Source organism: Alligator mississippiensis, chromosome 2 (assembly GCF_030867095.1).
Source record: "Alligator mississippiensis isolate rAllMis1 chromosome 2, rAllMis1, whole genome shotgun sequence".
In the NCBI taxonomy this organism is placed as follows: domain Eukaryota; kingdom Metazoa; phylum Chordata; order Crocodylia; family Alligatoridae; genus Alligator; species Alligator mississippiensis.
The window spans coordinates 212,932,311-212,955,703 of record NC_081825.1 but is presented as its reverse complement, the minus strand read 5'-3'; the positions used below and the strand labels follow the sequence as shown (position 1 = coordinate 212,955,703).

The following is a 23,393-nucleotide window of genomic DNA, read 5'->3' as shown; positions in this document are numbered from 1 at the left end:
GAGGAAAGGGGTTGGGTGTGGGAGAGGCAGAGCCCCACAGAAGACACCCCCCCCATCAAGACCCATACCCTCTCTGTAAACCCCAAGGCAGCAGGTACCACCTCCTGTTAATTTCCTTTAGCAACACCAACTCGAGGCAGTCGAGTTATAGAAAAGGGAAGGGAATACCCGTGGAATAAGCAGGACCTGGGCTGTACCCATGCAGGGCTGGTTGGCCATGGTCCTGCTACAGTAACAAAATTCATGCACATTTAAAAGACATGGCAATATAATATTAAATTTCAAAGTGTTTTTCCAAGAGAAAGATTACTGTACTAAAATTAAGCCACATAATTATAACCAAGAAGCCCAATGTATTTTGGATAAGGTTTTTGTTAAAAAAGTCATTTCATTCAGGGTCACTTATCACTAGGCAATGTTGGATTTTGCAGTGTCCTTGAAATACTCAAATATGCTATCTGTAAAGTGGCTTATGTTTCAGTATGAATGGACTATTGTTTGACAGAATTTCAAAAATATTTTGAATATATCACATCTTCATCTCTGACCAAAGCTATCATGTCGTTGGGACAGGGATGGGCAACCTTTTCCACTGAAGGCTAGAAGGACTCAGGTGGGTCAGAGGCAGGCAGGCATATGGGTACTGGGATCCAGCTGCCGCCGCTGCTGCTGCTTAGCTTGGGGAGAGCTCCTAAAGCCTGTGCCTGTCCCCATAGCAGCACACAGAGACAATTTGCAGCAGTAGCTCCCTGCTGTTGAACGGTGCCACAGCCCCACATCTGCAGACTGGATTCAAGAGTTGCCTGGTTCTGATTTGGCCTACGGACCATAGTTTGCCAACCCTTAGTTTAACAGAAGAACGAGGATTTTGATAATATATTGAGATATCAAATAAAAATGAAAACAATTGAATTTTTCATGCGTTTTAGTGCTTTGAATTTATCCCTGAAATAACTCTGCTGCCCCTGATTTATATCCATTTTTTACCAATGTTTGATAACAAGGGATCTGGGTTTTCCATTTGTTAAGGAAAAATGTGGGTTTTCTCCTTTAAAAGAGAAAATCACAGACTTGCTGCTTTAAAGGAGAAAAGCCTGGGAAACACAGGTTTCCCCTTGCAGGCTGGCAGAGTTTCAGCCTGCAACGGGCTGGGGGGAACAGGGGGCAGAAGGCACCATGTGCATGTGCGCATGCACACATGCACATGGCAGCTTGGTGAAGAGCAGCTCCTACATCTCCCTCCAGGTAAGTTTATTGGGGGGGGGGCATAGGTGTTGTGGCAGGGGGCACATGATGCAGCCGGGTCATAGGCAATGTGTTGGGGTGTCAGGGGAGCACAGGCAATAGGGTGGGGGGCACAGGCAACATGTTGGGGAGTGGGGGGGAGGCATGTGCGCACCCAGATTTCTGTGCCCACAGTAGGGCGTGAGGATGCAGCTGGGCTGGACCTGCTCTGGCTTCCTCTGCAGCCCAGTGGATCCCCCAGTGCATTGCCTCCTTCCCCACACACCCAATCCTGGCCTCACATACTGTGGGCTTGGGGATGGGGGTAGCAGATTGGGAGTGAAGGACACCAGCGGGGCTGTGGGTTGGATTGGCAGGGCTGTGGGTTTGACCGGCAGGGCTACGAGTGCTGTGGGTTGGGAGCGAGGGGCACTGGTAGGGCCAAGGTGCTGTGGGTCAGGAGTGAGGGGTACTGGCAGGACTAGGTTGGGGCTATGGCTTGGGAATGAAGAGCAATGGCATGGACAGAGGCAGAGCACCAGCATATCAGGGCTGCTCAGCACCACAAAGCAGCAAGGGGGCATGAGGGGGATGCTGGAAATTCAAAGGAAGCATTTACCATATGTTCTCAAAATCAGGCCACATGAAGGTGTTTCATGTTGGGTAGAATTTCCTTTGGAGTTACTTGACACAGAAGTGAAGTGGCTTATACTTCTAAGTCTGCTTCACTTTTACTTTAGGGTAAAAGCACGTTGTACTGGTACGACTGTGTTATGGAACTGCACCCTGAATGGTAAAGTCTGTTACAGTACTCGCACTGGACCAGATCCCCAGAGTGAAGTAGTGCCGTATTAATTTCCACCAGCTGAGGATCTCAGCCTTGAATATTTGACTTTAGAGTCAACCCTTCTAAAAAAATGGCATCAGGCTTTAAATTGGTAATGGCATTTGAGAACAGAAAGTGACACATGCCTTGAGAATGTGTGACATGCCTCAGCATGAGAGACATGAGAAAACAAAATAGCAGAGGAGAGTGAAATGATGTGTGATTCATTTCTTTACTATGTTTCCTAGTCTCCCTTTCATTATTCCCCATCTTTGGTGGTGGTGATGTAGTGTAATAAAACGTGAGATAAAAGCAGACGTGTTGGAATGGAAGTGAATTTGGGTCTTGGAAGAGCAGCTGTGGGGAGGCATGCCGCTGCTTGGACAACATCAGGGTTAGCAAGACTGAAAACTTATGGCCCTACCTGATCAGGCTGTAGTTTAATAAATATTGCATGAGCTGTCACACTTTGCTTGTTTAAACTGAGAAATCCTAGAAACAGCAGTGTATTGCAAGCACGTCTTGTTTTTTTTTTTCAGGCAGAGGCATGGCCATATAGCATTATTAGCAATAACACACCTCTGCCTTACACAGTGCAAGGACAAGTTTCTTTAGATGTATTATGGGGAGATGGTGACTGAGTCAACGAGCAAATTGAAATCAGAACTTGGTAAGCGGTGCTGAGTGAGTCTCTGAAATGTCTCAGAATTTCGGATTCTATTTATCTGACTGCAGGAAATCTTATTAACAGCTGCTTAATCTGCTCACAGCAGCCCTGAATGGCTCAGCATCCTGTCAAAAATTCTGTTAGAAAATTGGTGACTGGCCAATTGTGAACTTGTCGAAGTGACAAGTGGGCACGTTGACAGAGATGGTATTTTGGGCTTTTGCATTGAATGAATGCAGCTGTAACATGTGGTAGATGACTCAAAAATGAAAAATATCGATGGGCAAGAGAAAATGAAAAATGTAATCTGAATCCTTCTGACTTAGAATTTTTACTTGCTGTTGAGTCACCCCCCTTTCCCTCTTCTTTTCAATAAAACTCAGATGTAGAAAGAGAAATCCATGCTGCGCCCCACCTGAACGAGAAGTTAATTCAGCTTTTTTGGAATAAAAGCGAGTTCACATTTCTAGCCACCTTGCAGCAGAAGGCATCAACTTCTGGAGTTATACTATCCATTCGAGAGCTGGAGCACAGGTAAGGGGAAACCTTTTTAATTGGAAACTCTACTTCTTTTTGTTAGTAGTACTGTAATAACATAAAGTTAAGTCACTCTGCATTTAAGAGTGCAGTGGGACTTCTGTTTCAATGCAATGTAAAGCTTCTGTTGATAGATTACAGGTCCTAATTTTGTTGTTAAACTAAAATGAAGCAAGAATGCTTTATTTATGTGCCCTGGTCTATAAAAGATATCATGTTAATTTTGACAGGGGTGTAGGTTGTAGCCGTGTTGGTCTAAGGATATAGGCAGACAAGGTTCTTTGGGTGAATCTGGTATCTTTTATTAGACCAACTTAGATAGTTGGAAAACAATTATTAAGCAAGCTTTTGGGTTCAAAAACCCTTTGTCAGGCTAAGGAAGTTTCAGCAGTTGGTGTGTGCTCTTCCTGGGTGGAATGAAAAGTAAAGAAGCCAGAGGCTGGGCTGGTATGCATACAAGATAGGCAGTCAGTGAAAATGTAGATTGAGGAGTCAATGGGTGAGAGACAGGCTGGGGATGGGGGGAAAGAGAGAGAAGGGGTATGAATAGTGGAGAGATACCTGGGGAGTCAGATGTTAGGCAGGTTATAATGTGTCATAAATCCAACGTCTGTATTTAGTCCATGATTTTTAGTGTCCAGGAGGTTGATGAAGTGGAGTTCATAGGCTTGTCTTTGGGAAGTGTTTTGTAATCTTCCTTTGAGGATCAGGACTGAGAGATTGGAGAGAGAGTGGTTTCAGATTCACCCAAAGAACCTTGTCTGCCTATGTTAATTTTGATTGTTTTGTTATTTAACATAAAGGTGTATGCACTTAACTCACCTCAGAAATTACAGCCTCTTGTAATACCATCTCTATTAGAATACCATATGTGTTTTGTGTTTTACTTTTTCATGGATGATAAATTTATATAGGCAATCTTCTACTTCCTGTTTTCTGACATAGTACTGTTTTAAAATAGTTTCTGCTATTTTTGAGCTGCATCAATAAGATCCCCAAATCTGTGTTTTGGCTGGCTTCTACATGATGGTATTTTTCATATTTTCTTCTGGGACATAAATATAGTAGAAACTAAAAGAAGACTTACGTTTTCTTTACTGTCAATGGAAAAACAAAATCATTAGTTGTAGTATCTGTATGGGCAGACATTAAGCTTGCTCCAAGAGGGAGGTACAACTTATAAATTACAGGCCCAGTCATGTAGGTATTCTGTTGGTGTTTGGTGTGAAGTGAGGCTGTGCGTCAAATTGTCAAATCATGGGACCAGGAATCAGAACTACTGGTTTACTGTTGAATGGTGAGAATAGATATTGATGGAGGAGTACTGTCTCTCATGGAAGACATGTGGATGTACAGTATGAAATCTGCCCCTAATATGAAGGTCAACCCAGAAAGGCAGTATGATTGCTTAGTGCAAGGCACAAGTTTTTTTTTTTGTAGAAATGGTCAGCACTGCATTTAGCCACTTGAAGACAGCTTGGGTCAATTACTGACTATTCCCCTGCCAGATGGGAAGTGTGTCAGAGGGATACATTGCACAGCAGAAGTACTCTGGTTGAACACAGAAGTGTTGATGACCCTCAGAAGGTATTTTAGCAATTCCTCCTTGCTTAGCTGAGTGGTTACTTTGATGCAGGTTCTTGAGGTTGAAGTTATCCTTCATATTCCAAGCAAACACACATTTTGTGAAAAAAATAAAGGGCTAGATCCTGGTTCAAATTGATGTTAGATTAATTTTGATCTCTCTCTCAAATTCTTTTCCTGTAAATTTGCTAGGCTTCTTGTTTAACAGGAAGGATGATACCAATGAATCTCTTGCTGTCTAAAAAGGTGGTGAATCCTTAACACTGTGAGGACATTAGGAATTCTTACATGAAGTAAAATTGAAATATATACCTTTTAACACTGGTGAGCAAGAGGCAGAAAGCAAAGATTAAGGGCACAAAGTTTTTGGAACAAGCTGCTGAAGAGTCCATTGGTCATATTTCTGATCAATGCAGTAGCAGCATTTTCAGCTTGACATTTTTTGATGTTGGTCTGTAATCGGTCAGGTCATTCTACTCCGTAGCTTTGTTGGTGAAATGATTAGATAAGGTTATTGACGTGGATACAGGCCCTTGACGTTTTGGAAGACTGTTTGTTTTTAATGCTGCTTTTGACAAGATTTGGATTATTACAGTTATGCTTCTCTTTTGATTACCCATAGATTTTTTTAGCCCTTTACAGCTGCTCTAGATTTGTAAGAAAATAGCCAATGCACGGGGAATACTGCTGTTGGGGTGGGAGAAGTTATATGCAGCACTATAATTCTGTCATTGTAGGTGGTATTTCTTCTGTAATTAGGGGTCAAGATTACAAATTGAATAGGATGGAGAACTGTTTGCCTCTTTTTCTGATTCATCAGTACTGTACTTTTAAAACTAATTCAGTCTGTAGATGCCTCAGTGATAGGTAGTTTATAAAGAAATTTTCAAAATAGGGCTATTAGCTTTCAGAGAAAGCAGTTGGAAAAACTATATAAAATGCATTACCTGATCTCAGACTTCAGTGTATAGGAGTTTAGAGTGCAAAACCACAGCACTGGATTTTAACATGATATGGCCAGCAACATAAGGCCTATGGCAACATGCATTTTTGTTACTGGAATTAACTAACTACATACAGCTGTTAGCCTCGAGAAAGCCAACATTTATCCAGCAGTTGCCACTCAGCTAAATTTGAGAATTCCTTTATGCAAAGAACGGGAAATACTTCTTCTTACTATGTGTTGTTATCTTTTCACTCTTTTAATGTAACCGGAATCTCTAGGTCCCAAAATGCAGGCCTCTAAATACTGGAAGGTGAATACCAATGGCAAATTGATACACAGTTAAGTAGCGGTGGGCATTTTTACACATGCGAGTGTTGCAGTATCAAGCACTTTGAAAAGCGCCTGGTGCTTCGACGCTTGCAGTTGTATAAGCAGCGAAACGTGCATCAGCGCTGACAATATGGTGGTGGTGCACTTTTGAACTAAAACACATTGGAGGTGCTTTAGTTCAAAAGTGTACAGCTGCCATTTTCTGTGTGCTGATGCGTTTTTTGCTGCTTCTATGACTGCATGCAGCATAGTGCTGTTTTTGTTAGCTCGCATGCGGAGCAGACTCGATTAATCCGACGCGGTGGATCTCTGGTGCGTTGCGGACCAGAAAAGTACGTGTATAAATGGCTTTTGATTCCATTCAATATAAATCAGTGGTATAACAAGCATAGATATGTAGAAGCAAGCTTGTCATGGTTAGAGGCCTCCTAGTCTCGAGAGAAGATGTAAGTTCTTACTGATAGCTAAAGGAATTTCTCCATTGCCTAGAATGTTATACAGGCATGCATTTGGGGATTTGAAGATTCTGGTTGGATTAAATAAGTCACGAGTACTGTGCTTAAATTTCAGTAAGGGAGGCTAGATTAGATATTAGGAAGAAATTTCCAACTGTGAGGGTGGTTAAGCCCTGAAACAGATTACCTTCACAGGCTGTGGAATTTCCATCACTGAATGTTTTTTTCAGTGCAGGTTAGACAAACATTTGTCTGGGATGGTTCAAGTGATCCTGCTTGGGGTTGAAGTAGATGACCTTTTGAGGTCTCTTTCAGTTGTGCTTTTCTATGATCTTTATATATATGATACACAGTGAGCCAACAGTTTAAAAGGCTGGGTTTTCTTATGCCAGAACTGAAATAATTGCCACGGACATTACCTTGAAACCCCCTAGATACTATTTTGCTTACATCACATTTCCCCAGTATATATAAGCACAAACCTATTTTATGTTTAAAATCTTGGTGCTGTGATGCCAAAATATGATGCGTACTTTAGAAATACCTAGGTAGATGACAGTGCTTAAGGATTTGCGAATAACAACATAAGAAAATTAAGCAAAAATGAAATGGCTAGTATAGAAGTTATTGAAGAAGATTAATACCACTTACTAGAGGCAGAGATTGAAATATGTTATTTATTTGCATCTAATGGATACAACAGTTAATAGTATTAATCTATGATGTCATTTGATGGACAGGTTTTGTAATATTTGGAAGACACAAGAAAATGATAACAAAGAGGAATTTATCTTGTTGACTTATTTTAATGGCAGTGCAGATTTTATGTTTGTTTTTCATGATCAAGTGTATTAATATGGAGATCAGAAAATCCAAAGTTTAATTAATGCAATTTAAGTCTAATTGAACAGTCTGCTAGTTCACAGATAACTATCTGCATATAACAGTAGATCTGAGGGTTTTTAGTCTTCTTTGTAAGTTATGGATGAAATTAATTTGATTATGAGATTGCCTAACATAAAATGGCCTTTCTTCCTATAGTATGCTATGAAAGGCGTTTTTGGGCCTTGTTAATCACAGGCTTCATCTTGGTTAACCTCCAGAATTGTTATGAGGGATTTCAAATACCCATCCTGCAGGGTATTTGGAGTTCCATCAAAAATACTTACGGTCCACCAGTGATCTTGTAAATATTCTAATCTAAAGCTAGGTTTGCTGATTCCAGTCCTGTTAAGGACTTGTGTGGTCTAGAACCCATGTACAAGATTAGATCAATTCAGTGTTTGTTTGTGTTGCACCAATTCCTACATAAGCAGAGGATAATGAAAAATTCTTTCTCAAGGTTTTCCATTGACCTGCCATAATATCCACTCTGACTCTTGGCTGCCAACATAGGAGATTATTATGACTTCTTGGCAGCTAGTAGTGTACAAGCTGTTATTAGTATCAATATTTTGGCACCAAATTCCTAAGGAAATATAGCTATACAGACTAAATATCTTTCTGGGCCTGCAAGTGCATTGTTTGAATGTTTTTGGGGGCAGGAGAGAGGGCCTGTGAAAAAGAGTCCATTTATTTAGCAAGTAAGTGTCTCAGTCTGGGGAACCAGTGTGATCTAATATATTTGATAATAGATTGTAGCTAGTGCCAAATTCAGTTCCAGATCTGCCACTGATTTGTGCAATATGTAATGTTGGTCAAGTCACTTAGTAACTGCACTTTCAAAAATGACTTAATTTTGAATACCACTATTTTCAGTGCCTTAAGTTAGATATTTTAAATCTGATTTTAAGTAACTGGAAAAGTAAAGTCAAATTAAGTATGTGAGTGAATCTGCTCAGGACTGGATTTTAAGATTAACCTTAAGTGTATCGATCAGAAGTTTCTCTCCTGAGGTAGGTTTCAGTTGGTAGCACCAACATACGCCATCTGTGAGTTTAGCACATTAACTGAAAGGAGATGAGAAGAAATCAAAGGATCATAGAAATTTGGGTTGGAAGGGACTTCAGGAGGTCATCTAGTCCAAACCCTTACTCAAAGCAGGATGTGCTCTGGTAGCCTTGTGTGTCATGTGTATCAGCAGCTCAGCGTGTTGTTACACTGAGAAAATGGCGGTGGTGTACTTTCAACTAAAACATATCGAATGTGTTTTATTTCAAAGTGCCCCAACGCCATCTTCTCAATGCGGGGATGTGCTGTGCCGCTGATACATGTGACAAGCGTGTGCTTGTCACATGCACAGGGGACTTCTAGTCCCCAACTAGATCGTTCCAGCAAAAGTTTTGTCTATCTTGATCTTATAAACCTCTGAGGTTGAAGATTCCACCACCTTTCTGGATAACCTGTTCCAGTGCTTTACTATCCTCCTTGTGAGAGAGTTTTTCCTAATATCTAACCTCAACTTCCCTTGTTGCCACTTGAGACCATTGCTCCTTGTTCTGTCATCTGCCCCCACTGAGAACAGCCTGGCTCCATCCTCTTTTGAACCCCCCTTCAGGCAGTTGGAGGCTGCTATTAAATACCCCTTCAGTTGACTAAATAAGCCCAGTTCCCTCAGTCTTTCCTCATAAGTCATGTGCCCCAGCTCCATTACCATTTTTGTTGCCCTGTGCTGGATTTTCCAGTTTGTCTACATCCTTTAAGTAGTGGGGAGGGTCTCCCAAAACGGAACACATTGCTCCAGATGTGGCCTCACCAGTGCTGAATAGAGGGGAATAATCACTTCCTTTGACCTGCTGGCAACACTCCTACCACTGCAGCCTAGTATGCTGTTAGCCTTCTTGGCAACAAAGGCATGCTGTTAGCTCATATTCAGCTTATTGTAGACTATAACCCCCAGGTCCTTTTCTGCAGAGCTGCTGCTTGGCCAGTTGGTCCCAAGCATGTAGTGGTGCATGGGATTGTTTGGTTCTAAGTGCAGGACTTTGCATTTGTCCTTATTGAACCTTGTGAGATTTCTTTTGGTCCAATCCTCCAATTTCTATCTCTGAATCCTAACCCTACCCTTCAGTGTATCCACTACACCCCTCCAGCTTGGTGTCATCTTGCTGAGGGTGCACTACACCCCATCTTCCAGGTTGTTAATGAAGATATTGAACAAAACCAGTCCCAGGATTGACCCTGGGGCACTCCACTGGCTGTCAACCTGACATTGCATCCTTGACTACTACCCTCTGAGTCTGATGATCCAGCCAGTTTTGTATCCATCTTACAGACCATTCATCCAACCCACACTTCTTTAGCTTGCTTGTGAGAATGTTGTGGGAGACTGTATCAAAAACCATGTTAAAATCAAGGTATATCATGTCCACTGCTCTCCACACATCCACAAGAACCAGTCATCTGATCCTAGAAGGTAGTCAGTTTTATCAGGCATGAATTCAGAATTATTCCCGATAAAGTGAGATTCAAGAAAGATGCTTTCCCTAGTGAGAAACAAATATGTTTAGGTTTGTTTTTTTTTAAATGGAGGTTTTTAATATTCTGTTTTTGAAATGCAGCCTTCCCATTAGAATTATATATAAGAAAGCAGCACCACTTAGTAATTAGGCCATCTCTGACCATCTCATGGGGGAATACTGACATGGGCCAAATTCTGTGGTTCAAGCAAAATTCCAAAGAAGCTTTTCAGAATTAAACCCTTTTCTGCTTACCTGACTTGGCATCTACATCTGTAGTGAGTTTTCCTAAACAAGCCAGGGATTTCGTTAACCTAATGTTGTTTTTTTCAGTTATAAAAAGTAGTAATGTTGGAAATTCAAGTGCGGATGGTTAAATAAGGAGAGTTGATCATGTCTGCCGTTTCATTCACTTTGCGTTGATCAAGTATACAGTAACTTTCCATTTTTGATGTTGCTTCCCTTTTCTTAAGGAAGCCTGGTAAGGCGGGACTTCAATAAGTTTGAACAGAAAAATTTGGAAAAAAAATCTAACTGTCTTGGAAAAACTTTCCAGTACTGACAACTGTTAGGCTGTGGAATTATTTCTCAGTGGCACAGATGGAAGCTCCGTTGCTTTAGACATCTAAAGTTAGGCTGAACCTAAGAGAAAGGAAGGAAATGAATAGGAGGAGGGACTAGTGGGAAGAGCACTAAGTGCAGAGTAATGCTTTTTTCATTTTTAGTAGTGAAATCGGAGGAAAGTTTGTAAAAAAAGACTTCTGTACAACATAGATTAGCAATTTTGGGGGATAATTTGGGTATACCAACTGTCAAATGGCAAATGGGTGTAATTACATGCAGAGAGTGCAAATATGGGGCAAGCCTATCATTGAATTATTGATGATTGCACTTATAGCTGACAAAAGGGGGTTTGATGACAAATGTGATCTTACCTCCTTCCAGTAAGTAGTAAATTCAGGGGCAAATTCATTGAAATCAGTGGAGTTAAACCAGTTTTGGCCAGGCAAATTATTCAGAAATCTCAAAAAATATTTTGGGATTTGGTTTGGGCCTTAAGAGCCTTCCAAGCTTGTCTTCACAGCTACACACTCATTTTTTTTTAATCAGTCATGAGAGGCTCATGTTACCATATGATTTGAGGAACTGAGGGTTTAGGTTGGAAACAAAAAAAAAAATTGTAACACTTGAAAGGCTAGGGACAGAAATTACACATGAACCATAAGTGATCAGAAACAAGTTCAGATTGGTAACACAACAGAAGTTTAGTGCACACAAACTACTTTCAAAATGGCCAAAGCTGGCTTAGGATAAACCTGGATAGATGAAGTATCATTGTCATTGCACTTCAGGGTAAAGTTACATCTTTGAGGAAAGTGGGGAATAATTATATACCCCTGTGCTAGTCATGTGTGTGCTCCACTAGTTAGTTTATTTCTGGGTTAAGTGCTCAATGCAAACCAATTCCCTGCCACCTAGTGGCCAGGAGCAAAAATACTGCCTACCGTACACAGAAAATAGGGAGAGTTGGTGGTGTGCTCTCTCTTTCTACATACAGAGTAAATTGCTTTATACTGATAGTGTCTTGTATGTGCACCCTAATGTATCATCTGTTGCATATTTCCCACCATTACAATAGAAGCAGCATTACTACAAGTCATTGCTGGTCTCCAGACTGCAGTTTGAAGCAGCTGAGAGAGACCCAGTGTAAGAAAATCTATCAGATTTTACAAGTAACAACCTAATTAAATAAAAACTGAAACCTAATTAGGAAAAGTAAAACTATGCAAGTGACTTCTCACCCTGACTACAAAACTGAAGGATCACAGTTACTCTGTACATTGTTTTTGATGACTCATTTTGACTTGTATATATTCATAATAGATTCTGGATTGTACAGTATTCAAAAAATGGCAAATGTAACCATTAACCTTTGCATTTTAGGGCAAAAGTCATACCTTTATTAATATTTATGTATTGAAATAGTTAAGCTGTATGCAGCACAGAGAATTTGAAGAGCCTGCCGCATTTCACTTTGCTATGGATTATGTTTCAGAAAACCTGTGCAAGGTGGGCACACATTTTGTCTGTGAGCAGCAAGAAGAAGAAATAGCGATTGCTGCTCATGGAAATTGTTTTTCTGTACTAAGGGCATGATTCAAAGAGTGAAAAGACTCATTTTGACTTTACAGAAAACTGGAGCCTCTAGATTCTAATATGAAAAGGAAAAGAATTAGACATTTTACAGTCTATATAACTTCCAGTGATCCAAGCACAATGAAAGAAGAGACCACTGCTGGAGGAATGAATTGCCATCTTAAGATGTCCAACTTAGAGTAGATATTTCCTGTACAATGGGTTGACCGTTGTTGTCTGTCTGGAGCATTAAATCACTTGCAGTAACTAGAGCTGCTGAAACATAATTGATGGATCTTGCTGGCAGTTGGAACAGGACGGAGGACAGCTTTAAACTCTTTAACACTGAAATTGGATAGTGCTGAAATGCCATGGCTGGCCAAGAACAGGGTGAGCAGATCCTGCAGGAATGCCAGTTTATCGTACTTGCTTATTTTGTGGCACTCTGTGTTTTGCCTAAATTTGGACTTCCTTTTTGTTTAAACTAAAGGCAACTTCTCAAAGAATTAATGGGAATTCTGTATCAATTTCAGTAGAATTTTGGGTCTGCATTAGGAAAATAGCTCTTCTATGTACTATGCATAGGTTACAAATTGGAGTATACAGGAGTCACCAGAGGTCAATTAGGGTACCAAACTGATACCTGTCCTGCTAAGGAGCTAGTTCAGATTTCATCCACTGCTTGGCTGAACTAGAGGTAGAATAGCCATTTCAAACAAGCACTTTGCACTAAGGGCCTGGGTAACTTATTGTACCGTTAGTCTTCTTGCATCTGTGTCTGCACATATATGTGTATGTGCATGCATAAGTGAGTATGTGCATGTGCAGGGTCAGTGTTACAAAAATGAGAAGGTGACAGCTTTTCAGAAGAGACCAGCAGTCTCCCCCGATAAATTGGAGAATCAGGCAATAGACAACGAAATGAAATTCAACAAAGAGAAATATAAGGTGCTGAGTACTGGGGAGTAAACAAAAATACCCAAACACTGAGTGGGAGATAAGTGGCTTGGCTGTAGCACCTCACAGAAAGAATAGGTGGGGATTGTGGTGGATCACAAACTCAGTATGAATCAGCAATGTGATGCTTTCACAAAAAGGCAACTGCAATTTTGGGTTGCATTAAGAGTAGCTCTGTATGTAAGACATAGAAGGTAATATCACTACTTGGCACTGGTTAGACCTCAGTGGAGTACCATGCCCATTTTGGGACGCTGCTGAAAAAGGATGTAGAGAATTTACAGATGCTCTAAAGGCACACACTAAAGATAATGATACTGAAAAGCAAGCTGTGCCAGGAAAGGATGAAAGAAACTAGGTATGTTTAGTTTAGAGAAAAGGAGATTAAGGGGCAAGGATGATGACAGTGTTCAGGTATTTGAAAGACCTGAAGATGGAGAAACATTGTTCCCCTTTGCCCAGTGGGATTTAAACGTAAACAGATATAGATCAAATCTCTGGAAAAACTTCCTAACTGCTGAAACAGTCACTTAACAGAGGTTAAGATAGTCATATTGCATACAGGTGTTATCCTGCCTTGTGATTGTGAGAGGGTATAGAGCCCCTTTAAGAAACCCAGAAGATGCAGCTAGGTACGGGTCTAGGGAATTTAGCTGCTGGGCAGATTCCCAGCTGGGAGTATTATAGAGGATCCTAGCTGCAGGAGGGTGCAGAAGCAGCTTGTGCAAGTCTGGAAAGCCTTGCGGTCTGGGGGAAAGGCATGGTTTGCTTTCAAAGCCCAGGGCCAGGGCCCAGGCCTAGGGCTTTTTTTAAGCCTGGAAGAAGTCACTGTTTACATTGTCATTCCTGGGCCAGGAGGACTTTGAATAAAAGGCTTGGTTTGAAACTTAAGTTTGACTGTAAGTCCAGCAAGATTAGCTGGTAGTAGGCCCTATCAACCCACATGTGGTAGAGAATGCAGGCATAAATATTATAGTAAAAAAGACATGGACCCTGAGACTGAAATGAGATGGCTGGAAGAGATGAATCAGTGGTTCTTGGCCTGGCAATAAGAGATACAGGAAGATCAGCAAAAATATTGGAAGTGCTTGCTAGACTGAGAGAAACAAGGATACTAGATGGGCTCAGGAGTGTGGGAGCCTGTGACTGATCTTAAGTCTGACCCATGACATACTGTGGTCAGGGCACCTCGGGATAGAGAAAAATCACAAGTGGATACTGGTCTGATTCTTTTGGCCATCTAATGGGACATCAAGGACTTTTTGTACCTCTGTCTGGCATACTAGTTGGTGAGTCAAAGGCCAGGGCTGCTCCATACAGGAGGTATGTGATCTGCCAAAAGTCCATATGGAGAAACCTTTGGCTACCATCCCCATACTGATGGGTTGGTAGAACAATTTAACTGAACATGGAAGGGGATGTTAAGTAAATTTGTCACTATGGGATCCCAAAATTGGGACAAGAAGCCATTGTACCTCTTGTTTGCAATCTGTGACGTCTCACCAGTTTTTCTCTTTCGAATTGCTCTATGGAAGGTAACCCTAGGAAATCTCTTGCAAGAATCCTGGTGAGAACAAGGGACTTGAAGCTCTTCAAGCCCTACTGTGCTCCAGTATGTTATAAAATTGAGGGAGAAACTTGGACCTAACTGGCTTGTGAAAGAGAATTTGCAGTCAGCTCAGTGTTATGAGGAATGATGTTATGATAGGAATGCACATCTCTGGGGTTATGATCCAGGGGATAGAGTCTTACTGTTACTCCCTGATCTTAGAGCAAGTTGCTACTCAAATGCCAGGTGACTTCTGAGGTGCTGAGACAGGTGGACTATGGAATTTACTATGTGAATTTGCTGATGCCTAGGAAGGCTTGTGATGTGTACAGCAGCCAAGGTATCATGTCTCATCTGGAACAGCATCCTTAGAAGGTTAATGGTGGTGGGAACTCTGAGATAACTTTGGGGTATCCTGTCCCCAGCACGACAAGAGAAAGCTAGGCAACTGATTGAGAAATTTTTAGATGTGTTTATGGTAACCTCTGGGAGAACTCCTTGAACTGAACACTGTATTCACTTGAAACATGGAAGTGCTGTCCAAAAGACCCACTTCCAGATACCAGAGAGGTTACAAAACACAGTAAAGGAGGAACTTCAAAAGATTCTGGGTGTCATGAAGAGTTGCACAGTGAATGGTATCTCTCAGTTGTATTAATCCTAATCCTAACCAGTGTGATGAATTCTGTATTGATTTCTCAAGCTAAATACAGTCTTCAGATTTCACATATTCCCCAAAGCATGGATAGATGAGATAATAGAAAGCCTGAGGAAGTGTCATGCTGGGCTGCAGGAAGGTAGGTCTGGGGTTACTTAGGGATCGAGGTGTCACCAGGGTCAGTAAGAGCGAGCAGAATCCATGGACAAGCTGGTCTAGGAAGTATGGGGGTCAATCCAAGAGCAGTGTCTAGGAACAAGCTGAGTCAAGAAGCCTGGAGGTATTAGATAGAAAGTAGAGTTTGAGAGCAAGTCAAAGCAAACAGCAAAGCAGTCTGGAATCAAGTTGAATGATGTTGCCCAGGTGCTTTCTATTCTTGGTCAGGGGTTTATATGGGGAAGAGGAGGGTCATCTAGCCACTTCATTGACAGGAGCAGGTTAGGCTCTGCTGCAGGATTCAAGCAAGCCCTAATTAGTCTGGGTGACTGCTATGGGGTGGCACACTAAGATGAGCAGCTGTGCCAACAGGTTAAGGCCCCAGGTGTGAGGCTTCTGCCTGATAAGGAGGCCTGCTGTGTATTGTTAGATCTCATGAAAGGATATTGGTAAATTCTGCTAGCTCCAGAGTTGTAAGAGATGACAGTATTTGCCACCCTCTGTGGACTGTGTCAATTTTGAAACTTGCGTTTGGTCTACATAGGGCACTTATGACTTTTCAGAGACTGCTGGAAAAAATACTGACGCCACACCATAGATTCATAGATTCATAGATGTTAGGGTCGGAAGGGACCTCAATAGATCATCGGGTCCGACCCCCTGCATAGGCAGGAAAGAGTGCTGGGTCTAGATGACCCCAGCTAGATGCATATCCAACCTCCTCTTGAAGACCCCCAGGGTAGGGGAGAGCACCACCTCCCTTGGGAGCCCGTTCCAGACCTTGGCCACTCGAACTGTGAAGAAGTTCTTTCTAATGTCCAGCCTAAATCTGCTCTCTGCTAGCTTGTGGCCATTATTTCTTGTAACCCCCCGGGGGGCCTTGGTGAATAAAACCTCACCAATTCCCTTCTTTGCCCCCGTGATGAACTTATAGGCAGCTACAAGGTCACCTCTCAACCTTCTCTTGCGGAGGCTGAAGAGGTCCAGGTGCCCCAGTCTCTCCTCATAGGGCTTGGTCTGCAAGCCCTTAACCATACGAGTGGCCCTTCTCTGGACCCTCTCCAGGTTATCCGCATCCCTCTTGAAGTGCCGTGCCCAGAATTGCACACGGTACTCCAACCAGGGGCACGTGACTTGCTGCCTTTCTGATATGGCGGTCTGTACCAACACTTGATCATAGGATCTGTAAAAGGTAGAAAAAGTGTTGAAATCCCTCAGGACAATGTACCTCACAAGCTGTGGTGGGCCAGTAGGGGACGTTCCTGTGCTGAGCCATTTGCCTCACTGTGCCAGGCCAAAAACCAAGCTTTGTTTGGGGATGGAGAGCCTTCCATCTGGGAACTCCTGTCATGAGAGCACAAATACAGTCATTGAAAAGGAGTGCCTAGCCAGAAAGGGGGCTGTGGTGGCTCCTAAGTATTATTTGCTTGGGGATTCTTTTATATTTGTCACCGATCATACTCTGTTAACCTGGTTACAGGCAGTGTGGGAAACTAAATCAAGGATTAACCAGGTAATACCTCTCACTCCAACTCTATGCATTTACCATATGTCACAGGTCTGGGACTGGATGTAGAAATTCTGATTTCTCCTCCAGGGAAAGAGAAAAGGGAAGAGTAGGTCTTTGACAGATCGGGGGAAGGAAGGGGGATATGACAGGGTGAGGAGCCCCTTTAAGAACCCAGAGGGTGAAGCTAGGTACAGATGTAGGGAATGCAGCTGCTTGGTAGATTCCCAGCTGGGAATATTAAAGAGAGTGGGGAAGAGAGGGGGTAGAAGCTATTTGTGCAGGTCTGGAAAGCCTTTGCAGCCTAGGGCAGGGGTTGCCAATCCAGGGTACACGGACCCCTGGGGGTACTTTGAAAGGTCCCAGGGGATACATGGGGGTGGGAGGGGACAGAGCACTGCCACTCTGTGCTGCTGCCTCACAGGAGCAGGGCCGCAGCGAGAGCAGGGCTGCACTGCTGCCATGCTACTGCCACTCACCACACCCCTGCTTCGTGTTCAGCCGCTCGCCAGCCTGCCCCCCCACTTCGTGTCCGGCCGCTTGCCACCCTTCTGTGTCCAGCTGCTCCCCACTCCTCCACTCCAGGGTACACTTATTAAAAAAGGTTGAAAACCCCTGGCCTAGGGAAAGGCACTGCTTGCTTTCAAAGCCCAGAGATAGGTACTACTGGTTTTGTTTTTAAGCCTGGAAGAAGGTACCATTTGTTTTGTAAGCCTATTAGGTGGAATTGCTTTTCTGTTTACTTTATCTTCCCTGGGCCAAGGAGGATTTTTAATAGAAGATCTGTTTTGAAAATTAAGGCACCTTCTACAGGTGCAAATAAAGGCACGATGGGATCTAATGTTGATTCACCCAGTTGTGCCTCCTGCCATGCTACACATGTATAGTAGGAGGCATGACTGTGGGATTACATATTATATCCCATCGCACCTTATTGCTGGTGCAGGAGGAGCTTGATCCTAGGCTTCTCCTACACTGGCAAGAAGCAGGCACCCATGGCTGGGAGCCCCATGCACCCCAGTTGAGGGGCTCCCAGCCACTCATGCACTTCTGTGCCTGGAGGATCCCTGCTGCAGTGATCTCCCCACTCCAGAGGTGCAGGAAATGCCTGGGGCTGGAGGATTCCCACTGTGGTAATCTCCCTGCTCTAGTGATATGGGAAACCCCTGTGGCTGGAGGATCACTGCTGCAGCGATCTCCCCACTCCAGAGGTGCAGGAAATGCCTGGGGCTGGAGGATTCCCACTGTGGTAATCTCCCTGCTCTAGTGATATGGGAAACCCCTGTGGCTGGAGGATCACTGCAGTCTTCTGGCCCCAGGGGTTTCCTGCACCCCTGAGGCAGGGTGATTGCCTCTGCAGCAGTCCTTCGGCTCTAGGAGCGTTCAGGTACCCCAGAGCCCTAGGGATGTAGCAGCTGTGATCCCCAAGGTGTGGGGGTTTCACATGGTTTCACCCCTGGAGACTGGGGATTGCAGCTGCTGCAGTCCTAGTGCTTGGGACTGCGTTAAACTCTCAGACCCTGGGGATCATGGCTGCCATGATCCCTAGGGTTCAGGGATTTTTTGCTGGTCATGGTGCACCCCTACAGATGGGAGCTCTGTCCGTCTTCTTTTTTCAGACTAAAGTCCTAGTTCTTTCAGCCTTTCTAAGATTCATAGATTCATAAATGTTAGGGTTGGAAGGGACCTCAATAGATCATCGAGTCCGACCCCCTGCATAGGCAGGAAAGAGTGCTGGGTCTAGATGACCCCAGCTAGATGCTTATCTAAGCTCCTCTTGAAGACCCCCAGGGTAGGGGAGAGCACCACCTCCCTTGGGAGCCCGTTCCAGACCTTGGCCACTCGAACTGTGAAGAAGTTCTTCCTAATGTCCAATCTAAATCTGCTCTCTGCTAGCTTGTGGCCATTATTTCTTGTAACCCCCGGGGGCGCCTTGGTGAATAAAAACTCACCAATTCCCTTCTGTGCCCCTGTGATGAATTTATAGGCAGCCAGAAGGTCGCCTCTCAACCTTCTCTTGCGGAGGCTGAAAAGGTTCAGTTTCTCTAGTCTCTCCTCATAGGGCTTGGTCTGCAAGCCCTTAACCATATGAGTGGCCCTTCTCTGGACCCTCTCCAGGTTATCCGCATCCCTCTTGAAGTGCGGCACCCAGAATTGCACGCAGTACTCCAACTGCGGTCTGACCAGCGCCCGATAGAGGGGAAATATCACCTTCTTGGATCTATTCGTCATGCATCTGCTGATGCACGATAAAGTGCCATTGGCTTTTCTGATGGTTTTGTCACACTGCCGACTCATGTTCATCTTGGAGTCCACTAGGACTCCAAGATCCCTTTCCACCTCTGTGCCACCCAGCAGGTCATTCCCTAGGCTGTGGGTGTGCTGGACATTTTTCCTCCCTAGGTGCAGCACTTTGCATTTCTCCTTGTTGAACTGCATTCTGTTGTTTTCTGCCCACTTGTCCAACCTGTCCAGGTCTGCTTGCAGCTGTTCCCTGCCCTCTGGCGTGTCCACTTCTCCCCATAGCTTTGTGTCATCTGCAAACTTGGACAGAGTATATTTCACTCCCTCGTCCAAGTCGCTGATGAAGACATTAAAGAGTATCGGTCCAAGGACCGAGCCCTGCGGGACCCCACTGCCCACACCCTTCCAGGTCGAAACTGACCCATCCACCACGACTCTCTGGGTGCAACCGTCCAGCCAATTCGCCACCCACCGGACTGTGTAGTCATCCAAGTCATAGCCTCTTAACTTGTTCACCAGTATGGGGTGGGATACTGTATCAAAGGCCTTCCTGAAGTCTAAGTATACGACATCCACCCCTCCTCCTGTGTCCAGGCGTTTCGTAACCTGGTCTTAAAAAGAGACTACATTAGTCAGGCACGATCTGCCTGCTACGAACCCGTGCTGGTTTCCCCTCAGCATAATTTGTCCTGCTGGGCTCTCGCATATGTGAGCCTTGATAATTTTTTCAAAGATTTTGCCAAGGATGGAGGTGAGATTGACTGGCTTATAGTTGCCCGGGTCCTCCTTCCTCCCCTTCTTGAAGATGGGGACCACATTGGCCCTTTTCCAGTCCTCCAGGACTTTGCCCATGCACCATGAGCATTCAAATATTGCTGCCAGTGGCTCTGCAATGATGTCGGCCAGTGCTTTCAGCACCCTCGGATGGAGCTCATCTGGGCCTGCCAACTTAAAGGCATCCAGTTCTTCCAAGTGACTCTGCACCGTCTCAGGATCTACGCACGGTAGTCTGACGCCTTGCTGCTGCCTCTCTACAATCCCAGTGAGAGACTTGTCATGTCCCTCACTTAGGAACACTGAGGCAAAGAACTCATTGAGGAGTTCAGCCTTGTCCCCCCATGTCTGTCACCAATTTTTTCTGCCCATTTAGCAGAAGTTTTCCTCATAAGTTGTTTCCAAACTACTAATCATTTTTGTTGCTTTTTGATGGACTCTTTTCAATCTATCCTCATCTTTCTTAAAGTGTGGGTCTTAATGAGTTCATCTACGTGACACACTACATCACTGTAGCAACGCACTATGGTGACATAGCATTGGTAGGCACAAAATGTGACACCACAGATACGTTGCTGTAGTGATGCGCACCCTCACTATAGCGTGTTGCTACGGTGATGTAGCAGATAAAAATAACTGCGCCCCTGGACGGCACAGTAATGCCTGCACTAACGGCAGTACTAAATGATGGCGCAGTAACAACGGTGTCATAAGAGCATGTGTAGATGCACCCAATATGGCAATGTTTAACCAACAGGTAGTGCGGGAAACTAAACCCAGTTTAATCGTAGGGGTGTGCAAAGCATGCCATATTCTATTCGGATTTGGCCTGATTTGGGGGACAGTGATTTGATTTGCTGATTTGGATCACTGTCCCGATTAGATTCGGCTGAATCTGAAGATTTGATTCTGATTTGGAGAATCAGTGCTTCAGCCATAGACACAGCTTTATATGTTTTTTCTATATACCTTGAGGTACCAGGCGTGGCTCGTGAACGCTTCAGTGCTGGGGCAGATGGAGCGTCCCACAGGAGCGTTGGGGGGGCCCCCTGTGTGCTCGGCGGCAGACCTGAAAGTGGACCAGTCTGCTCCCGTGGGACGCTTCATCTGCCCCACCATCTCGGCGTTCATAAGCCGCCTGATACCTTGAGGTATATAGAAAAAACATATAAAGCTGTTCTATGTCTGAATCATCAAATCTCTCTGAATTGAATTGGAGGCTCCCGATTCAATTCAGAGAGATTAATGGGTCTTCTGATTCGATTCGGAGATTTGGCTGCTGAATCTCCTCTGCATTGAATCAGCAACTGAAGCTTTGTACAGCCTTATTAATCAGGTGGTCAAGTGTGAGGTTTAATTGGTTCTGTATGAAGTGGAGAAGGCCTGTCTCCTTGACAGCTAGTAAGAAGTAACATCCACAAATTTATGAAACAGATGACTCTTACTGAAGTTATTCCTTTTACCACATACCTGAAAATGACTGATTATTTTGCTGTGAATTAGAAGGAAGGTGTTTTGTTGTGTTGTAACACCTGAACGGCTGGTAGGTTTGAGGTGGCTGGGGTAGCAACAGTAAGTGAGAACTCAGACCATTCCTGTCATACAACATGCATTGATTTATTGACAGATTAAACAAATCAAAATGAAATGATCAGATACATTACATCTAGGATGTGTAGTCTTGCTTGGCAATGTCACTTGCCAGGGTAAGTTTTCAGGCAAGTCGGCTTCTGCATACCAGCACAGTGGTGTCTTTGGTGTCTTGTACCCAAGTTGCTTACCACATATGCTTCTCTTATACCTCACAGTTCCTTTGTTTGCTATTATACAATCAAATTCTACCACCTCTTTAGTTGTTGATCCTTGTTCATATCCAATTTCCATGTGCCTTGCAGTTGTCTCCTTTCATTTCCTCTCTTTCCCTCTTGCCCATCTGTGCTTATGCATAGTCAACAAGTCAGTAAGCTTATAACAGTCACATGCAGCTTATTTGCAGACTACAAAGGGGCCCGTTGTAGTCAGCCTAGACCTGTTTTATTTTAAATATAGATACTTCCTTCTTTGGTGGCCTTCTAGACTTCCACATGATCCCTATCGTGACCTTAACTTAAGCTACTTCAGACATCATGTTAGTCTGTGATTAGTATTACCTGTGTATTATAATTTGTGTTCCTCTCTCTTTGTTATTGTGGTTAAATCCAGACACATCCTATCTGTGTTAGTACTCAATGGGCGCATCTACACCAGATGCTACTGAGCAGTCGTTGCTGCGCATTTGTTTAGTACTTGTATTAGGAAGTACTAAATGAATGGTCGGTAACCAGAGTTACTGTGCACTAGTGCTGGTGAACGTCTTGTAGATGATGCTTCTGTGCAGTAGCCTAATAATACTGTGCAGTAGTGTATTAGTACCGTCTGCACTGTGACACGCTACTGCTCAGTATTTTTCGGCTACTGCGCAATCAGCATCTCTTGTAGACATGCCCAATGCTGACTTAAGTTCTGTTGGTATCATATAGCTATTTTTAATGTACTGTGGTCTGAAGTCAATTACCCTATAGTTAACAGTCTCATTTCACATCCAAAAAGGGTTATTTGAAGGTTACTACTTTTGCAAGGGCAGCAACAAAAAGCAGGCTCTTCTCTCCCAGAATCCTTTTAGGTTTAGGTTTTAGGAGCCTAGAGTTACTTGCAAAATGAGGGGCATAGGCTACAGTGTTAGGCAGACTTTTGGATTGCCAGTTTCTTTTATATGATCAAACAAGAAAGTAGCATTCTATACAGATAATCTTTGCCCAGTGTCAGGTACACAGATGCATCCTTTGAGTGTCATAAGGGCTTAATGCCATGTGGTTTGAAACACTTCTTGTGGCAAGTAGAAGAACCCTAGGACAAAAGACATGCACATGCTTAATGTAAAAATTGTCACTATGGAGGTGTTATACTAATGTAGCCTGAAATGTTTAACAATAAAGTGATTCCCAAAGCTCCCAGAGCACTCCAAATGGAAAAGAGGGTTGATTAAAGTTATTTAACTGACTTCATTCTATTCCCTTTATTTTAAGAGTAGAGGATACAACTATGAAAGAACAGCATTCATTCTCAGTTTCAAGTAATCAGATTCAGAGTAGAGTAATACCCAACTCAAGGAAGGCAATTTTTTTTTCAAATATATAAATAAAATTATAAATTTAACTCCCTAATTTATAAAAGTTAGTGTGTTAAATCTAAAAAAATAAATCACGAGCATTATATGAATTTTTAGAGTTGTCTAATATAGGAGGTAAAAAAAGTTACTCACCTTGATCTCCTGAGCACCAGCTAAACATTTATTTCCCAAAGATCAGTAATAGGCCCTATAGGTGGTCAGGATTCTGTCTTCATTTAAGATGACATTAATCTCCAGTCTCAGATGGTGCCACCATAGAAAAGCAGAATTAAAAGC

General features: G+C 43.3%; 1 protein-coding gene across 2 annotated transcripts in view; it reads left to right on the top strand.

Annotated features, from left to right (window-relative positions):
• Nucleotides 1-23,393, top strand: part of NELL1 (neural EGFL like 1) — a 525,706-nt gene that overhangs the window by 40,386 nt on the left and 461,927 nt on the right. For both annotated transcript variants that reach the window (XM_019477067.2, XM_019477066.2), the window contains exon 3: nucleotides 3,101-3,251. In XM_019477067.2, the coding sequence (XP_019332612.2) occupies nucleotides 3,101-3,251 (151 nt within the window). The remainder of the gene's footprint in view (nucleotides 1-3,100; nucleotides 3,252-23,393) is intronic.